Source organism: Lissotriton helveticus, chromosome 9 (genome assembly GCF_964261635.1).
Source record: "Lissotriton helveticus chromosome 9, aLisHel1.1, whole genome shotgun sequence".
Taxonomy (NCBI): domain Eukaryota; kingdom Metazoa; phylum Chordata; class Amphibia; order Caudata; family Salamandridae; genus Lissotriton; species Lissotriton helveticus.
The window spans coordinates 953,394,636-953,414,944 of NC_136070.1; the positions used below are offsets into that span (position 1 = coordinate 953,394,636).

The 20,309-nt window shown below is 48.2% G+C and overlaps 1 protein-coding gene across 1 annotated transcript in view; it reads right to left on the reverse strand.

The window, feature by feature from the left end:
• Positions 1-11,216, reverse strand: part of LOC144783082 (acylamino-acid-releasing enzyme-like) — a 716,578-nt gene extending 705,362 nt beyond the window's left edge. The window contains exons 1-2 of the mRNA XM_078662245.1: positions 11,200-11,216; positions 6,078-6,236 (exon numbers count right to left, since the gene is read on the reverse strand). Coding sequence (XP_078518371.1) covers positions 6,078-6,080 — 3 coding nt within the window. The 5' untranslated portion in view covers positions 6,081-6,236; positions 11,200-11,216. The remainder of the gene's footprint in view (positions 1-6,077; positions 6,237-11,199) is intronic.
• Between the last annotated feature and the right edge of the window lie 9,093 nt (positions 11,217-20,309).

A 20,309-nucleotide genomic window follows, 5' to 3' on the forward strand; every position in this document is an offset into this window, starting at 1 on the left:
AAGCAGGGAGACTGGAATAATCCGGCCTCGTACAGACATTTAGGAAGCGTAAGTAAATAACAGATTCGATTTTTTGTTTTAAGAGAGATTTGAATTTCTTTGGAGATAAGTCTTTGACCACGACAAACATTCCTCACTATCTCCTTGGTATATAACCGCCAAGGAGTCGTGGCACCTTTCACCCCATTAATAAATCTATAATAATGCCGGGATGCACTCCCTTTTGCGCTGTACACCTCCTTTTGTCGAATTCATCAAAGAGTGCGTGCATGCTGGGCTTGTGCCTTGCCCCAATGGCACATTAGACAATTCACCTGACCTGTGTGAGGGCACATTTCACCCCACTAAAGTTTTTTTTTTTTTTTTAAATATTGGAGCACCTCCAGAAACTTGCTGTGTTGCTGGGGTAGGGTGAAATGTGCCCTCACAAAGGTCTGGTGATCTGGAACACCCCAAACATCTACGCCCTATTTCTCACTTACATAATTGTATGAACTACTGCATCTTGCCTAAATAGCTGGATGTATGACGTTACAACGCATACTTTTACAACGCCTACCTTTACATCGCAAGTTTTACAACGCATACCATTACAACGCATAATGCTTTTGGGCGCTGGATAGTGAATAGTTTAATTTACTATTCCAACTCCAGTCCACGTGGATAATACGGAAGGTGTTGGATAGTACATTAAACCTATTCCCTATCCTAGAGCGCCCCCCAGCGCTATGCGTTGTAATGGTTTGCGTTGTAAAAAGTTGCGTTGTAATGGTAGTTCGTTGTAAACGTTTCGTTGTAAAGGCTGTATACCGAATAGCTCACTGCATGTATACAATGGCATGGGGTGGTAAAGGTGCAAACATTAGTTTCTGCAATATTTGTGGGGTCATGAGAGAACGTATTTTTCACAGCTATCTTATATTATATATATTTCATTTAGTAACAATAATAAAGGAAATAAAATTAGACAAATCACTAGCATGTACCCAAATAGAACTGACTGCTGTAAGTTACTGAACCAAAATGTACTAGAATTGTAGGATAAGAGTACTAGCAGACCTTTCACATCATATAGTGCCCAATCATACACTCATGGGTTTTATCCTACAAACATATTAGCAGAACCTTACAAAGACTGGCACTCTAAAACGACATAGTGAAAAGTATCCAAAACTAAAGTTTACGAAGGATTCAAATCCAACATGTTTACCAATAGCTACCTCTGAATTCTGAGAATAGAAACATGTGGAGGGTCTGGGCCCTCTGGGATTTACAAATGCAGAAGATGTATTAAGTGTGTGCTTGGAGAGAATAGAGTAAATAGAGTGAAGGAACATACAATATTCATTGCTTCAATCATTGCCCCACGAGGTTTACAGTTTATGCAATTGGTTGCATTTGCCTCATAATCAATAGCATTATTCCAGCTATTAGGAGAAGGATACCTTCAATATAGCAATGTCTTGCAATAAAACGTACTTCACAGCAAAGCAAAGAGTTGCACAAAGGGGCAGTGAAAGATGTTTTCATGTCTGAGACTGAGACATGCGTCTCTTCATAGCACATCATGAAAAGAGAGTGAGAAAGTGGCATGGCCTAAAATATCCTGAGGTACTTAAAGTTTGTATCTGGCTTATGATGACATTTTTTAACATATGGCAAGAACTGTTGATAGTCACTAGTCTGCTTTTTTTTTTTTAAATCACTGCCATAGGTGTTTGTTGACTGCTTTTTCTTTTCTTACATTTGTGAGGTACTTGAAGCAAGGAAAAGTGTGTTTGTTCATGAAAAATATCTTCAATGGTGGTACCATCATTATATAAAAAATGTTTTTATTTGTTTTATAGAGTGCAAACTCGACATACACTAGCCCCAGTGATTACTTGTGTGTTACCCCTGAGGCGGAAGCCGGGGGCTGCGAGTGTGAAGACGCTTTATTTTATTAGCGCTTTGTTTTTTAGCCCTGTATTAATTTGTGCGCGATCGCTTTCTATTTTTTTCAAAGTGGACATACATTGTGCTTTTTAAATAACTGTCCATCATCCTGTTCCTACCTCAGCTTCACTCCACGCTCAGCCAATCTGGTGCTGGGTCGAGTGTAGGGTGGACGCCATTTTGGGTGAAGGCAGGGGTAGCGCTCTAGTTGCGGCTGCCTCCCGCCCTCCCGGACTACTTAAACAACTTAAAAACGCTGCCACACAGATTACTTGTGTGTTACCCCTGAGGCGGAAGCCGGGGGCTGCGAGTGTGAAGACGCTTTATTTTATTAGCGCTTTGTTTTTTAGCCCTGTATTAATTTGTGCGCAATCGCTTTCTATTTTTTTCAAAGTGGACATACATTGTGCTTTTTAAGTAACTGTCCATCATCCAGTTCCTACATCAGCTTCACTCCACGCTCAGCCGATCTGGTGCTGGGTCGAGTGTAGGGTGGACGCCATTTTGGGTGAAGGCAGGGGTAGCGCTCTAGTTGCGGCTGCCTCCCGCCCTCCTCTCCTCCTATAAATGAACATCATTCCCCGCCGGCGCAGCGGGCGGGTGCAGCGGAGGCGCCGGCGGCGCGCCAAAGGCAAGCCCGTCTGCGCCCGTCCGTGACCGGCCGGGACCAGGGGCCACAAACCTTGCTCCTTTTCTAATGTATACTCCTGTGCAGCTCCTTGCACATCAAGGTAATTGGCCCCTCAGCCCTCTTACGCTCGAACGCATTCATGCCCTCGACATTTCTGCCCCTCTCCTCCCCCCCCCTGTTGTTCCCTTGCTTAGGCCTCAGTTTGCCGCCCTTCCTGTGTGCTCTCCCCTTTCCCCCTCCCGTCCACCTATTGCGGCCTCTGCCTACCTCCTTAATACCCGTTCGGCGGGCAGGGACCAGTTGGAACTTTTTAACCTTCTTGACTCCGAGTCTCCTGATCTCTTGTTTCTGACGGAAACCTGGTTTTCTGCAGACTCTCTGCCCGATGTCCTATCTGCACTCCCCGATTCCCACTATGCCCTTCGGGCCGATCGTCCGGATGGGAAAGTTGGTGGGGGCGTGGCCATGATCATCCGGTCCAATCTTCAGTTTCAACCCCTGTCCTATCCTCCCATACCCAATGTAGACTTCTTAGTGGCCCGCTCGGTGAACCTCTTGGCCCCCCTCACAGTAGTTCTTTTATATCGTCCTCCCCAAACCATGCCTCACTTTGTACCTGCTCTGCAAGAACTGCTGGCCACCCTTGTGATCAATAATTTGTCAGTTCTTTTACTGGGCGACTTCAACTACTGGCCTGGTGACCCTAGGGAAGATCAGGCCTCTAAAGATTTTTCTGACACTCTTCGTTGCTTCAATTTTACTTCTCACATTCACGCCCCTACCCACGTTCACGGTCACACTCTTGACCAGATATGGTCGGCCAGTCGGGCTATTTCTCCTATCATCATTCTTCCCTGTACTTGGTCGGACCATTCGCTCATCTCCTTCTCCATTGATCTTGTAGTCACTGATAAGCCCCCCCTGCCCAAGAACGTCTTAGCATGGAATTGGAATCGGGTGGACTTTAACATTCTCCATTCTTCCTTGGCGACTTCCCCCCTGACTTATTTGACCATCCCCTTGACCTTCAAGTTTACGCCGTTAACACCTGGCTATCTACTTCCTATGATCTGGTCACCCCCCTTAGGACGGTCAAGGCTTGCCGCCTCCATGAAGCCAATAAATGGTTCTCTAGTGATCTCAAAGCCCTCAAATTGGCTCTCAGACAGTCAGAGCGTCAGTGGAGGCGCAATTATTGCCCCCTTCTGAGGGATCGATATAGGTCTCTCTTAAACAACTACAAGAGAGCTATTCTCTCAGCTACATTAGAATACTTCTCTGGCAAAATCTTATTAGCGGCTAACAAATCTACGGAGATTTTCTCCATCGTTCACAATGTGGCCGCATCCGACAGAGTCAATCCCAACCCTGTCCCTTCCCAAGCCCTCTGCCTTTCCCTCAACAATTATTTCTTTGAGAAGATTGCTAACATCAAACGGAACATCTCCCTGCCATCTTCTCCTCTTCCTTCCCCTTCCCTTCCCCCTCTGTCCTCCTCTCTTAATCACTTTTCTCCTATCTCGAAAGAATCCTTTCTTGCTCTGCTTAGGAAGGTCAAGTCAGGCTCCCCTGCTGACTGTGGACCGGCTCCCATCATAAGGGAGCTATTTGCTGGCTGCCCCGACCCCCCCTTGTCCCTTCTCAATGCATCCATCTCTCAGGGTATAGTTCCGTCCCCCTTTAAATCGGCCATAGTCATTCCTATTTTAAAAAAACCTGGCTCTGACCCTACTCTCCCTGCTAATTTTAGGCCCATCTCCCTGCTCCTTTATTTAGGCAAGATCCTGGAGAGCCATATTACTTCCTGCCTGTCGGCCTACATTGAGGACAACCATTTCTTGGCTTCTCATCAATCGGGCTTTCGCCCGGTCCACTCAACCGAATCTGTGGTCCTCTCCGTCCTGGACGAGCTGAAGAGCAAGGCGGATTCCAACTCCCCTCAAGCCTTGGTGCTTCTTGATCTGTCCGCTGCCTTTGACACGGTCGACCATTCCATCCTTCTCGACCGTGTCAGGGCAGCGGGTATCCAGGGCACCGCCCTTTCCTGGCTCGCTTCATTTCTCCAAGGCCGGACGCAGGCTGTCCGGCTCTCCGGCTTCTCTGCCCCCCCCCCACCCCCCCCCTCCCGCTCGGTGCCCTGCGGGGTTCCCCAAGGTTCTTCCCTCTCCCCTCTTCTTTTCAATCTCTATATCTATCCCCTTATTATTTCTTTGCTTAACATGGAGGTCTCCGTGTATAATTACGCTGATGACCTTCAGCTCATTTTTGATCTTTCCTCCTCTTCTGATTCCCTTCTTAAATTTCAAACCACACTTATTTTTATTTCTGATTGGATGAGTCAAAACCACCTCAAACTTAACCCGGACAAAACGGAGCTGGTCCTGACTGGTGGTTCCTCCAGCCCCTGGACTTCTGCCTTCTGGCCTTCCATCTTTGGTCCTCCCCCGGTTCCCTCTGCTTCAGTTAGAACCCTGGGAATTAAAATCAGCCAGGACCTCTCCATGCGCCCTCAGGTCAGCTCTGTTGTTTCATCCTGTTTTTTGTCCCTCAGGATTATCCACAAGATTTCTTGTTTTTTCTCCCTTGACGCCCTTAAAATCATTGTTTTGGCTATGGTTCTCTCACGTCTGGACTACGGGAACTGCTTGTACGTGGGCATTCCTGCCTACGAGCTGCGGCGCCTCCAGACTATCCAGAATCAGGCCGCTCGCCTCATCCACCGGCTTCCTAAGTTTCACCACACCACTCCTCTACTCAAGTCCCTCCATTGGCTTCCCATCCTGCAGAGAACCCTCTTCAAAATGGGATGTATAGGCTTCATGCCCCGCGCCCGTACGGCCCCTATTTTCATTAATTCTATGATCACCCATTACCTCCCCTGCCGCAATCTCCGTTCCTCTAGCCAGGCACTTCTTAGTGTTCCCCGCTTCCGCAAGTCTAGAGCGGGTGGCACTAGGTTTTCCACTCTTGCCCCTCGCTTTTGGAACAGCCTTCCATTCACCATTAGGTCCATCACTGTCTATCTGCACTTCCGTAAGGCGCTCAAGACCTATCTGTTTGCTCAAGCTTTTTCCACTCAGTAATCCCCTGGTGCTCTATCCATCTGCCACTACTAATCACCCAGCGCCAGGAAACCGCTTGGTCACAGTGCGCTTTACAAATACTTTCAACTTCAACTTCAACTTCCAGTTGCATTACAGACGGACATATTATTTTTGTTAGGCATGGGGAGATTACGTGATTTGCCCAGAAGCTCAGAATGTTGAGCCCACGCCGAGACTTGAACCTGGTTCCCAAGATTCGAGGTCGACTGCTCTAGCCTTTACGCCACACCCTAAAATTCATGCCAAAATGAAGTAAAGGACATATGAATAAACTGTTACTTATCAAATAATCGAAATGGTTAGTTGTGGTGAAAGAGCAGTACAGATGGAGTACCTCCTCCTTACTTTCCAATTAACTTCAAAACATCAAAAGGATAAAAAAAACTTGGAGCTGTAGCATAGCTTACCATGTTGTGCTTCTGTGTGTTTTAAAGTTGATTAAATGAATTAAAAAGACACCACCAAGATGTGTACGAGACGTTGTGGAAAAGGCTCATCTGGTACAAGTGTGTAAACTGTTTTTCAGATCCTTTTGTTAGTGCAACTGCTTGTGGCCTTCAACACTTCTGAAAAAAGAAAACGACATCACAGAGTCAAGAACAATATTATGAACACAATAAGACATACAGAGGTGGCCAGAAACTACAGAGCCATCTAAGAACAGTGAGAATCTATACCAAACTATACTAGACCCTGAAGCACAGAAATTACTCAAAACATGTAACAAGTTTATGGGGAACCTCATAACAGTTCTGGCACAGACCCAACTTCTAGGTTCAATGTCTTGACCATACTATCTCAGGTGAAAAGTGCATGTGAGTAATGTTTTTGTCATAATGATCCTTGTGTTGTGCGCCAAGTTTTCTATGGAGCTCAACTGTGCCACAGACTGAAGCAGTAATGTTTTTGATGTATGAAGGAAAGAGTCAAACTATAGGTCAAATTTGACTCCTAGAAGTAGGAGTCTCAACGCAGCTGCCAGACTCCTCACAGGTACTGAAAAATGTGACCACATCTCTCCTGCCCTTAGTAGCCTTAATGGCTTCCCATCGAAGGAAGACGCTTTTTTCAAGACAGCCTGCATCACCCACAAAGTGCTTCATATAAAATCCCCCGAATACTTAGAAAACAGAATTTCGAGTGCTTAAAGAGTCCAAACACTGAGAAGCTCCAACGCTCTTCTCATTCCTCTCATCTTCAAGAAGAAATCATCTCAGGCTCACTCCTTCTCAGGTGATGCTCCAAAGATCTGGAACTCACTACCTAAAGATATCTGCTGTAACTCCTCCTTTAAACAGGACCTCCAATCTCGACTCCTCAAAAGCTACCTAACCTTGCACTCCAACTGTTCTATGTTTCCCTAGTTGATTAATGCCTGAAAGATGGTCACACGTCCTGCTCATTCGCCTTTTTGTCACTGATGCCTTTCAGCTCCATGTGCCCTGTGTTATACTTTGTGAATTTATAACCACATAGTGCTGTATGTACTGTCTGGTTATTTTCATATTACGAATTCCCTCATGTACCTCTTGTAAACGTATTTATGCATTTCCATAACCTGTAAAGTGCTCCGATACCCTCGGGTCCTGCTAGCGCTTCATAAAACTCAAAAAATAAAATAAAATAAACATACTAAAATAAATAAGGCGATTTGTGCATAGGTGAAATTATTTGAAATGATTGAAGGCTAGGAAGAGCATTTTCAAGATGTATCCATTTGACTAGCATTCATTTTTATGGCTGTGATCCATGTGGCTAGCTTCTTTAAATGCTGAATGCAGTTCTCTTATAGGCAGACTTGATCAAGGTGCATTTCTGATCTTCTCAATTCCAACAGCTGCACCCATCCATTCAAACAACCATGATATAAACATCCAGATAGGTTCTGAATGTATTGCCTCATGATCACTTGGAGTACATAGAGAAGTTATAAAAATATGGTATGGTAACTGCTAGACCTTATGAAAGCAAGGGCCAAGTCCCTTCTCACTAGCTGGAACTTCAGTTGTCACTAGGCTGTATATACTTATTTCTTCTGCTGGTACAGAAGTGATCACGGACAATTCTACATCCATTGGCTCACTACAGAAGGCCAGGGTCTGCATAAACAAATAAATTAAAACAAGTATTTGCAATGCAACGGTCTCAGCTTTAGTTAAGCTTAAGCAATTCTGTTTGAAATTAGGTGGCTTTTTAGTTTTGCTTTTATTAGTGTTTTTTAAAGTCCCATGTACATAACAAGCATATGTGTGCATCTGTGTATATGTAAGTATGCATCCAATTGGTATTGATATAGATATGCAGATGTTTATATGTTTATATATGTATGTATATATACATATATATATATATAAACATACATATATCTACGCATGTATATGCATGTTATGTTTATGAAAGTGTGAAAAACACTAATAAAGCTAAAGCTAAAAAGCCACCTGATTGCAAACAGAATTGCTTTATGTGTAATAAAGATGAGACCTATGGCATTTTGTGCACTAGTGCCTTTAGGCAAAGAGTAAAGGTTTGGAGTAAGGTTAGGCTGTTTTTGCAAATGGAGTAGTAGAGAGTGATTAGTACATAGTGAGTAGAGAGTACTAGAGAGTAATAGAGAGTGAGTACTAGAGAGTTAGTAGTGTGATTAGTAGAGTGAGTAGTAGAGAGTGAGCAGTAGAGAGTAGTAGTAGGGAGTAGTAGTTAGTAGAGAGTGAGTAGTAGACTAATAGAGTTGTGGTGAGTATAGTAGTAGTGTGTTGTAGGCAGTAATAGAGAGTGAGTAGTAGAGAGTAGTAGGGAGTAGTATAGAGTGAGTAGGAGATAGTGTGTAGGAGATAGCAAGTAGTAGAGAGTGAGTAGTAGAGATTAATGAAGAGTACTAGATAGTAATAGAGGGTAGTAGAGTGAGTAGTAGATAGTAGAGTGAGTAGTAGATAGTAGATTTAGTAGAGCGAGTAGTAGAGAATGAGTAGTAAAATGGAGTAGAGGTTAGAGAGCAGTAGTTAGAGAGTACTAGAGTGTAGTAGAGAGTAGTAGGGTAGTAGAGAGTGAGTAGTAGACAGTGAGTAGTAGAGAGTGAGTAGAGAGTAAGTAGAGAGTTAGTAGTAGAGAGTGAGTAGTAGAGCGTGAGTAGGAGAGAAATAGTAGAATAGTAAAGAGTGAGTAGTAGAGAGTGAGTAGTAGAGAATAGTAAAGAGTAGTAGAAAGTGAGTAGTAGAGAGTACGAGAGTGAGTAGTAGAGAGTAGCAGTGAGTTTTAGAGAGTGAATAGTAGAGAGTGAGTGAGTAGTAGAGAATAGTAAAGAGTAATAGAGAGTGAGTAGTAGAGAGTACTAGAGAGGGAGTAGTAGAGAGTACTAGGGAGTGAGTAGTAATTGAGAGTAGTAGAGTGAGTAGAGAGTGAGTATTAAAGAGTGAGTAGTAGAGAGTGAGTAGAGTGAGTAGAGAGTGAGTAGTAAGTGAGTAGTAAGTGAGTAGTAGAGAGTAGTAGAGAGTGAGTAGAGTAGTAGAGATGAGTAGTAGAGAGTAGTAGACTAGTAGTAGAGAGTAGTAGAGAGTGAGTAGTAGAGTGTGAGTAGTACAGCGTGAGTAGTAGAGAGTACTAGAGAGGGAGTAGTAGAGAGTACTAGAGAGTGAGTAGTAGAGAGTGAGTAGTAGAGAGTAGTAGAGAGTGAGTAGTAGAGAGTACTAACTGAGTAGTAGAGTGTGTAGAGAGTGAGTAGTAGAGAGTGAGAAGAGAGTGAGTAGTAGAGAGTCAGTAGTGAGTAGTAGAGAGTGAGTAGTAGAGAGTGAGTAGTAGAGAGTGAGTAGTAGAGAGTAGTAGAGAGTGAGTAGTAGAGAATGAGCAGAAAGTAGAATATTAGAGAGGAGCAGAGAGTGAGAAGTAGAGAGTAGGAGAGAGTGAGTAGTAGACAGTAGAAGAGAGTGAGTAGTAGAGAGTGAGTAGTAAAGTGAGTAGTGGAGAATGAGTAGAGAGTAGAGTAGTAGAGATTGAGTAGTAGAGAGTAGTAGAGAGTCACAAAGCACTTGGATCTAAGAGTGAGTAGTAGAGATTGAGTAGTAAAGTGAGTAGTAAAGTGAGTAGTAGAGAATGAGTAGATAGTAGAGTAGTAGAGATTGAGTAGTAGAGAGTAGTAGAGAGTCACAAAGCACTTGGATCTAAGCAAACATAGGCAATTGCAGATTGGGTGCAAAACAACTGTGGATGTACAACTTGTAAAACCTGTGGCAAACCATAGCATCGAGTTCTGAGCACCAAGTAAACGTTATTTAAAAACAGATTTTGCACCTGACTCGCATTTGCATACTACGGCTAAGAAAAAGAAAATAATTGCCCACGCAAACTGAGCCTCACACACACACAAAGAGCCACACACACACACACAGACACACACACACACACAGACACACACACACACACACACACACACAGAGACACAGACACACACACACACACAGACACGCACACACAGACACACATACAGAGACACACACAGAGACACACACACAGACACAGAGACACACACACGGACACACACACACACAAAGACACACACACACAGAGACATACACACAGAGAGACAAACACACACACACAGACACACACACAGAGAGACAGACACACACACACAGACACACACACAGAGCCACACATACACACACAGAGCCACACACACACAGAGACACACACACAGACACAGAGACACACACAGAGACACACACACGGACACACACACACACAAAGACACACACACACACACAGAGACAAACACACACACACAGACACACACACAGAGAGACAGACACACACACACAGACACACACACAGAGCCACGCATACACACACAGAGCCACACATAAACACGCAGAGCCACACACACAGAGCCACACATACACACAGAGCCACACACACACACACAGAGACACACACAGACACAGAGACACACACAGAGACACACACACGGACACACACACACACAAAGACACACACACACAGAGACATACACACAGACACAGAAACACACACAGAGACACACACACGGACACACACACACACAAAGACACACACACACAGAGACATACACACAGAGAGACAGACACACACACACAGACACACACACACAGAGACAGACACACACACACAGACACACACACAGAGCCACACATACACACACAGAGCCACACACACAGAGCCACACATAAACACGCAGAGCCACACACACAGAGCCACACATACACACAGAGCCACACACACAGACACAGAGACACACACACACACACACACAGAGCCACAACCAGTCGATAAACAACGTACTCCCGGATGCTTTGTGGGATACTATAAATAAGGAACAGCTAAAAGAAAGTGGATTTCAGTGACAATAACACTGTTGCCTTAATAAATAACGATTACGCAATAGTCTAGTTAAGGCACGCGGCATACTTCAACTCGCAAACAGTTTACTTGGTAAGAGAAAACAACAAGCACCTGCAGGAAGGCCCTTGAAAGCACATGACAAGGGGACGAAACAGTTACCTGCACTCATGATAAAGGGTCCGTTGGTTACACAGTGGAAAAGCTCATCCGAACCACGCTGCAAAATAAAAAGAAGACGTAAGAGCCCCGCATTGTCTAGTCTTCTAAAGGAGAGGACCCCTGGGGCTGCGCATGTGCTAATGTGTGCAGATGAGATGCAGGAGCCTGTTGGAAACTTCTCGGTTATGGAAATCTGCAAGGTTTGCGTGACTGGACAGGTGGGCTTTGTAGGCCTCGGGCTGGAGGCACGGGTGGCGGGTTCAGCCGTGAGCCCTTCGGGTGCAGGGGAGGGCCTGGGAGCCGCGATCGCTGCCGAGCCAGGGTCAGATGTGTAAAGGTCGTGTGTAACAAAAAACGGCAACAACAGTGCACACTTCAATACACTAGAGGTGAGCTATTCGAGGCGAGTGGCCTATCTAAATAGAAAAATGTAAGGCAACATTTTTATCGCGACGTTTACGAATTATACATGGACTTTCATCAAGCTAGCAGAACACCGTGTTGTGCCGCAGGTCACACGTGCAGTCACTTGACCAGTTCCCTGAGAAAGCCACGAGGACCCTGGTGATGGCACACACTCGTGGCTTTTTGCACTAAAGCAATTCGACTCACATTTAAACAAACAACAAAAAAACACTCAACTCCTCCGTGAGCCTTGTCTTCCAATGCGTGATATAGGAATGATATCTGCTCCTGAGTCGGAGTCGTGTCAAAGGAGTGATGAGACAGACCGTGCTGTGGGAGGGGCTCTGGCCCCTGGGGAGGCTTATCTAGTGCTAGGAGCGCTGAAGGCTGCACAGGGTTGGGGGCGCTAAGGGAGAGCGAGGAAAGAGCAGTGGCGTAACGAAACTTGAGGGGGCCCCCCTGCAAACTACATGGAGGGGGCCCCCCTCCCATCCTCCGTGCCAGTCTAGAGCTCTCAGGCCAGCGACCCACCATACTGCAGGGGATGCGGGGCTATTGTTACACCACTGTAACTAATCCAGCCGTTATAAGTAACACTGGATGGTGGAGTCAAAGGTTGGGCTTAGTCTGCCAGCTGTCCAGGGTCCCTGCCATCAGTACGCCGGGGCAGTTTGCCCAATTTTAGGTGGGTTTCCTGATGCAGACTGGGCCCACTCATCGTTCAGTTTTGACAAAAGTGCATTCGTTTTAAAACATTCGACAATGCGACAATGCAGTATTTCAAAAGCAGATGTAACTACAAAGAGCAAATTTTGATAATACATTTTTATTAGTAGACAATAGCTATCTTAAGAGGCATTGCATAGCTCCATACACACTTTAACCCCAATTCCATCACAGTCTCTCTCAGTCTCTCTCTGTGAGTCGGTCTCTCTCTCTCTCAATCAGTCAGTCTCTCTCAGTCAGTCAGCCTGTCAGTCTCTCTCTCTGTCAGTCTGTCAGTCAGTCGGTCTCTCTCTCTCTCTCTGTCAGTCTTTCTATCTCTCTCTTTCTGTCAGTCTGTCAGTCAGCCAGTCTCTCTCTCTCAGTCAGTCAGTCTCTCTCTCTCAGTCAGTCAGTCTCTCAGTCAGTCAGTCAGTATTCAGTCTCTGAGTCAGTCAGTCTCTACTCTCTCTCCACTCTCTCTCCACTCTCTCTCCTCTCTCTCTTTCTCCACTGTTTCTCTCCACCCTCTCTCCACTCTCTCTCTCCACTGTTTATCTCCACCCTCTCTCCACTCTCTCTCTCCACTCGCACTCTCTCTCGCCACTCTCACTCTCTCTCTCTTCTCTCTCTCTACTCTCTCTCCACTCTCTTCTCTCCACTCTCTCTCTCTCCAATCACGCCACTCTCTCCATTCTCTCTCTCCACTCTCTCACCTCTCTCCACTCTCTCCTTTCTCCACTCTCTCCACTCTCCCTCCACTATCGTCACTCTCTCTCCACTCTCCCCACTCTCTCTCCACTCTCGCCACTCTCTCTCCACTCTCTGTCCACTCTCCCCATTCTCTGTCCACTCTCGCTCACTCTCTCTACTGTCTCTCCATGCTCTCTCCAATCTCTCTCTCTCCACTGTTTATCTCCACTCTCTCCACTCTCTCTCCACTGTCTCTTTCCACTGTCTCTCTCCACTGTCTCTCTCCATTGTCTCTCTCCACTGTCTCTCTCCACTGTCTCGCTCCACTCGCTCTCTCTCGCCACTCTCTCTCTCTCCACTCTCTCTCCACCCTCTCCCTCCACTGTCTTTCCACTGTCTATCTCTCCACTCTCTCTCACTCCACTCTCTCACTCCACTCTCTCACTCCACTCTCTCACTCCACTCTCTCACTCCACTCTCTCTCACAAAGTAGTGTGCGTTGCCATGGGCGTCCGCAGAAATGTTTCCGGGGGGGGGGGGGAGCACATTTTTAACTTCATCACCATCCCCCTTGTACCCTTCTCCCCTCTGCCTTGCACCATTCTTGCCCTCCCTCTTGCACCCTTCTCCACTTTGCACCCTTCTCCCCCTCCGCTTTGCACCCTTTTCTACCTTGCACCATTCTCCCCTCTGCCTTGCACCCATCTCCCCTCTGCCGTGCACCCTTCTCCCCTCTGCCTTGCACCCTTCTCCCCTCTGCCTTGCACCCTTCTCCCCTCCGCCTTGCACCCTTCTCCCCTCCGCCTTGCACCCTTCTCCCCTCCGCCTTGCACCCTTCTCCCCTCTGCCTTGCACCCTTCTCCCCTCTGCCTTGCACCCTTCTCCCCTCTGCCTTGCACCCTTCTCCCCTCTGCCTTGCACCCTTCTCCCCTCCGCCTTGCACCCTTCTCCTCTTCACCTTGCACGCTTCTCCCCTCCGCCTTGCACCCATCTCCTCTGCGCCTTGCACCCTTCTCCCCTCTGCCTTGCACCCTTCTCCCCTCTGCCTTGCACCCTTCTCCTCTCTGCCTTGCACCCTTCTCCTCCCTGCCTTGCACCCTTCTCCCCCCCGCCTTGCACCCTTCTCCCCCCCGCCTTGCACCCTTCTCCTCTCCACATTGCACCCTTCTCCTCTCTACCTTGCACCCTTCTCCCCTCCGACTTGCACCCTTCTACTATCTGCCTTGCACCCATGTCCTCTCTGCCTTGCACCCATCTCCTCTCTGCCTTGCACCCATCTCCTCTCTGCCTTGCACCCATCTCCTCTCTACCTTGCACCCTTCCACTCTCTGCCTTGCACCCATCTCCTCTCTGCCTTGCAACCATCTCCTCTCTACCTTGCACCCTTTTCCTCTCTACCTTGCACCCTTCTCCCCTCCGACTTGCACCCTTCTACTCTCTGCCTTGCACCCATGTCCTCTCTGCCTTGCAACCATCTCCTCTCTACCTTGCACCCTTCTCCTCTCTACCTTGCACCCTTCTCCCCTCCGACTTGCACCCTTCTACTCTCTGCCTTGCACCCATCTCCTCTCTGCCTTGCAACCATCTCCTGTCTGCCTTGCACCCTTCTCCCCTCCGCCTTGCACCCATCTCCTCTTTGCCTTGCACCATCCCCTCTCTACCTTGCACCATCCCCTCTCTACCTTGCACCCTTCTCTCTTCTGCCTTGCACCCTACTCCTCTCTGCCTTGCACCCTACTCCTCTCTGCCTTGCACCCTACTCCTCTCTGCCTTGCACCCTTCTCCCCTCCGCCTTGCACCCATCTCCTCTTTGCCTTGCACCCATCCCCGCTCTACCTTGCACCCATCCCCTCTCTACCTTGCACCCTTCTCCTCTATACCTTGCACCCTTCTCCCCTCCGCCTTACACTCTTCTCTCCTCTGCCTTGCACCCATCTCCTGTCTGCCTTACACCCTTCTCCTCTCTATCTTGCACCCTTCTTTTCTCTACCTTGCACCCTTCTCCCCTCCGCCTTGCACCCTTCTCCCCTCCTCCTTGCACTCTTCTCCCCTCCGCCTTGCACCCTTCTCCTCTCCGCATTGCACCCATCTCATCTCTGCCTTGCACCCATGTCCTCTCTGCCTTGCAACCATCTCCTCTCTACCTTGCACCCTTCTCCTCTCTACCTTGCACCCTTCTCCCCTCCGACTTGCACCCTTCTACTCTCTGCCTTGCACCCATCTCTTCTCTGCCTTGCAACCATCTCCTGTCTGCCTTGCACCCATCTCCTCTTTGCCTTGCACCCATCTCCTCTTTGCCTTGCACCCATCCCCTCTCTACCTTGCACCATCCCCTCTCTACCTTGCACCCTTCTCTCCTCTGCCTTGTACCCTACTCCTCTCTGCCTTGCACCCTACTCCTCTCTGCCTTGCACCCTACTCCTCTCTGCCTTGCACCCATCTCCTCTTTGCCTTGCACCCATCCCCTCTCTACCTTGCACCCATCCCCTCTCTACCTTGCACCCTTCTCCTCTATACCTTGCACCCTTCTCCCCTCCGCCTTGCACTCTTCTCTCCTCTGCCTTGCACCCTTCTCTCCTCTGCCTTGCACCCATCTCCTGTCTGCCTTGCACCCTTCTCCTCTCTATCTTGCACCCTTCTTTTCTCTACCTTGCACCCTTCTCCCCTCCGCCTTGCACCCTTCTCTCCTCCTCCTTGCACTCTTCTCCCCTCCGCCTTGCACCCTTCTCCTCTCCGCATTGCACCCATCTCATCTCTGCCTTGCACCCATCTCCTTTCTGCCTTGCACCCATCTCCTGTCTGCCTTGCACCCTTCTCCCCTCTTCTCCCATCTACCTTGCACCCTTCTCCTCTCTGCCTTGCACCCTTCTCCTCTCCCCAGCTATCTCCCATGGAAAAACTCTCAGCGGAAGCAGAACCAGGTCGAAGTCTGCCCTCACAACTGCACCTGCAGCGGTTGAACTCTCAGCAGGTGGGGCCTGCCCGGTGCTCTGTAGTGCAGAGAACTACCCGCCACAGGAGCTTTAGAAAACCAGTTAAAAAATAAATAAAAAAGTTCATTTTGCTTTAAATCCATTAGACATTTTTTTTGTGTTTAATCTTGACTAATAAATCCTTCCAAATCTTTTTTTATTCGCCAAATGCGCGGTTAGCAAAAAAGGGAATAGTTTAGTTGTGTGTCCTTCTACATTTAAATAATGAACATCTTCAATTTATTGGTAAATACAATTGTATCCCTTTAAGGTGTTTCTGAATCACAGGCATTGTATCTATGAAAATTGTAGTTCTGGGTATCTCATTCAGATGTTTATATAATTGCTAACTACAACCAGCTCTAAGTGCCATCTAAGGGTCAACAGAGCTCTTCCTATGTCTCTGTAGGAAGGACAGAAGGTGGCCCTTCTTTTTTGGGTTTGTCTGCTTGCAGTCAGGAAGTTTAAGAGCTCCAAACTCCATGGCTCTGTGTGCCTGTGGTATTTACAGGGCTGGAAATAGAAAAAATGTCCCCACGATCCCATAAATTAGGGGCGTCGTGTGGCAAGAGAAAGTGGGTGGAGTCAAGAGGGGCAGTCATGAAACAAGCAGTGGCACGGTCAACTTATACACTTGTATTTTAAAAACTGTCAATAAAGGCAAGTGTGACAGTCATTTTGGTCTGGTTTACTTAATTGGTATCAAACAGGCAACATTTCTAAATATCTTATGGGGTTACGTCACCTTCTGTCGAGATCTTGGAATGTCCAGCAGTTTCCAGGGGGTGGTAACAATGCTAAGATAACTCTCAATAAAATCTGTTTGGAAAAAATGCCACGATAACTCTAGTGGTTAATGCACTTGGTGGAGTGACCAGTGCTTTCTATAGTCACAGTTCTAACTCATCATAAAGTATCATAGATGGGTAACGTCCTCACTGAAATGCACAGTGTGTGACATTATTATCAGAGATTTGCATCTGAGATAGCTCGGCGGGGTACTGCTCTTGTCACAGAGCCCATTTTGTTACTTGCAGTACATATGTCACAATTCCTCTAATATAGTACTCTGAGCTGTCATGTAGCTGGTCAGCAACACAAGGAAAAGAACGCTGACGAGGTCAGCTGTGGAGCAGAGAGTACATCTGACTTCTGGGTCAGCAACCCCCGGGGCCCCCCACCCTTGACAGGGTCCCGAGCAGTGCTCTGTGCTCTGGGGCCCCCAGTCACATCCTCTTTCCGGGCCTCCTGCGCTCTGACTGAAGAGAAACAATGTATGTTGAAACTTTGTTTCTCTTCAGGCAGAGGGGAGGGGGCGAGGGGCTCCGAGCAGGCTGCAGACAGCCTTCACTTGCTGTGGAGGGAGAGAGGCTTGCTTCCGCGCAAGCCTCTCTCACTGAAGTTGAGGGGTGCCCGGGGCCCCCTTAATTATCTGTAGAGAGTGGGCCCCCCCCCGCACTGCGGGGCCTGCGGGGGCGTTTGTTACGCCTGGGAAAGAGTGCTGTGTGTTTGCAATTCTTACCAGCCGGTTCCCCTCGATCTCGCCCCAGAGAGGCCAAAGAGTGAATGTGTGGCTCCATTTGCTCCATTTATCGAGCTCCCGGTAAAATAAGTGGGGGGACGTCCATGGGCGTCCGCAGAAATGTTTCGGGGGAGGGGGCGGTCAACATTTTAACTTCATGACCATCCTCCAACATGATTGAGCACAAGTATTAATATATTTAAAAAAAATCTAATACGACAAAGAGCTTAAAAACAACAAAGAAACCCATAGGGGAAAGAGAAAAATCTTGTGAGGTTCCACAGCAGACGACCTGGCAACTACAATAAAACAGAGGGAAAAACTAAAAATGGCCGGAAAAAAAACAGAAAAGGTATAACTCAGGTTGATGTGGTTCTAGAGCATGGGTACTCACAAACTTTCTCTTGGGGGCCAAATTTACAGTGTGGTTTGTGGCTGAGGGCCACGCCGGTGGGGGCGGGGTCAGTGTGGAGGGGGTGGGGCTATAGCAACAAAAAAAACGATGACCATGAGGTTGAACACATGCCCCTGCAGCAGACGACAGACGCCTTCGCCCACTGAGCCACCAGACCCGGCATACACACATCTTTCCTTCTTTCTTTCTCTCTCTCTCTCTCTCTCTCTCTCTCTCTCTCTCTCTCCCTCCCTTCCTTTCTCCCTCCCTCTCTCGATCTCTGTTTCCCTCCCTCTCTCTATCTCTCTCTCTCCCTCTCTCTCTCTCTCTCTCTCTCTCTCTCTGTGGGAGCTCTGTCTCACTCACTCTGTCTGTCTGTCTCTCACTCTCCCTCCCTCTCTCTCTCTCTCGCTCTTAGTCCCCCTCCCTCTCTCTCCCTGTCTCACTATCCCTGCCTCCCTCCCTCTGTCTCCCTCCCTATGTCAGTCTACCTCCCTCTGTTGCCCTCCTCCCTCTCTCTGTCTCCCTCTGTCTGTCTCCCTCCCTCTGTCTGTCTCCCTCTTTCTCTGTCTCCCTCCCTCTGTCTCCCTCTCTCTCTGTCTCCCTCTTTGTTTCCCTCCCTCTGTCTCCCTCCCTCTGTCTGTCTCCCTCTGTCTGTCTTCCTCTGTCTGTCTCCCTCTGTCTGTCGCCCTCTGTCTGCCCCCCTTTGTCTGTCGCCCTCTATCTGTCGCCCTCCATCTGTCTCCCTCCCTCTGTCTCCCTCTCCCTCCCTCTGTCTCCCTCTGTCTCCCTCTCTCTGTCTCCCTCTCTTTCTCTGTCTCCCTCCCTCTCCCACCCTCTGTCTCCATCTCTCTCTGTCTCTTCCTCTGTCTTCCTCTCCCTCTCTGTCTCTCTTAGTCTCTGCCCCTACCTGTCTGTCCCTGTCTCTGCCTCTATCTGTCTGTCTGTCCCTGTCTGTCCTGGTTTCCCTCCCTCTGTCTCCCTCTCCGTCTCTCTGTCTGTCTCTGCCTGTCTGCCCCTGTCTCTGCCTCCATCTGTCTCGGTCTGTCTCTATCTCTGTCTGTCTCTGTCTCCCTCCCTCTCTGTCTCTCCCTCTATCTCTATCCCTCCCTCTCTCCCTCCCTCCCTCCCTCCCTCTCTCTCTCTCTCTCTCTCTGTCTCCCTCTGTCTCACTCACTCTGTCTTTCGCCCTCTGTCTGTCTCCCTCCCTCTGTCTCCCTCTCCCTCCCTCTTTCTCCCTCTCTCTGTCTCCCTCTCTGTCTCCTTCAGTCTTCCTCCCTCTGTCTCCCTCCCTCACTCTCCCCCTGTCTCCCTCCCTCTCTCCTCCTCTGTCTCCCTATGTCTCCCGCCCTATCTGTCTCCCTCTTTCTCTGTCTCCCTCTGTCTGTCTCTATCTCCCTCCCTCTCTCTCCCTCACTGTCTCCCTCCCTGTCTCCCTCCCTCTGTCTCCCTCCCTCTATCTCCCTCTGTCTGTCTCCCTCTCTCTGTTTCCTTCTCTCTGTCTCCCTCTCTCTCTATCTCCCTCTCTTTCCCTCTCTCTCGGTCTCCCTCCCTCTGTCTGTCTCTGTCTGTCGTCCTCCCTCTATCTGTCTTCCTGTCTGTCTGTCTCCCTCCCTCTGTCGCCCCCTTCCCTCTGTCTGTCTCCCTCTGTCTCCCTCCCTCTCCCTCTGTCTCCCTCTATCTCCCGCCCTATCTGTCTCCCTCTCTCTCTGTCTTCCTCTATCTCCCACCCTATCTGTCTGTCTCTCTCTCTCTCTCTCCCTCTCTCTCTGTCTCCCTCTGTCTGTCTCGATCTCCCTCCCTCAGTCTACCTCGCTCTGTCTCCCTCACTGTCTCCCTCCCTGTGATAAGTTGGCCTGGTATATGATGTTCACTATTCTAGTGAACACCTTGCACCAGTCCAAACAACCCTTATGGTGATGGTTGTAAGTCAACCTTATAGACCAGCTATCCTAGTGGTAGCATGGACAGAATAGTCTTAGGCTAAAAGACTCTAGAGGGCGTGTAAAGCCAGCTGTTTTACCATGTGTAACCCCTTGAATATCAAATGAAAGGACTCCACACAGGATATATATAAAATATATATTTATTTATTTACTAACACACTCCTCTGAACTCTTTATGAGATCAGAGGCAAAAGCACATAACAAGCTACTTAACCACTTGAATGCTATGGGAATTCCCCTGCTGTGCTGGGATTCCGGGATCCTCATGCATTCATGACGAGCTGGGCTCGTCATCAGTGTAGCAGCAGGCTACTTCATGACGAGCCCAGCTCGTCATGAGCGTAGAAGGGGTTAATCAGGATACGTTAAGTTGCACAATTTACGGTTAGGCCCTAGGGGCGAGGCAAACCATATATTAAGAAAGTGGTATAAGTACCACGTCAAGAGAAAAGGAAAGGCCTAGGGCCTAGGGAATC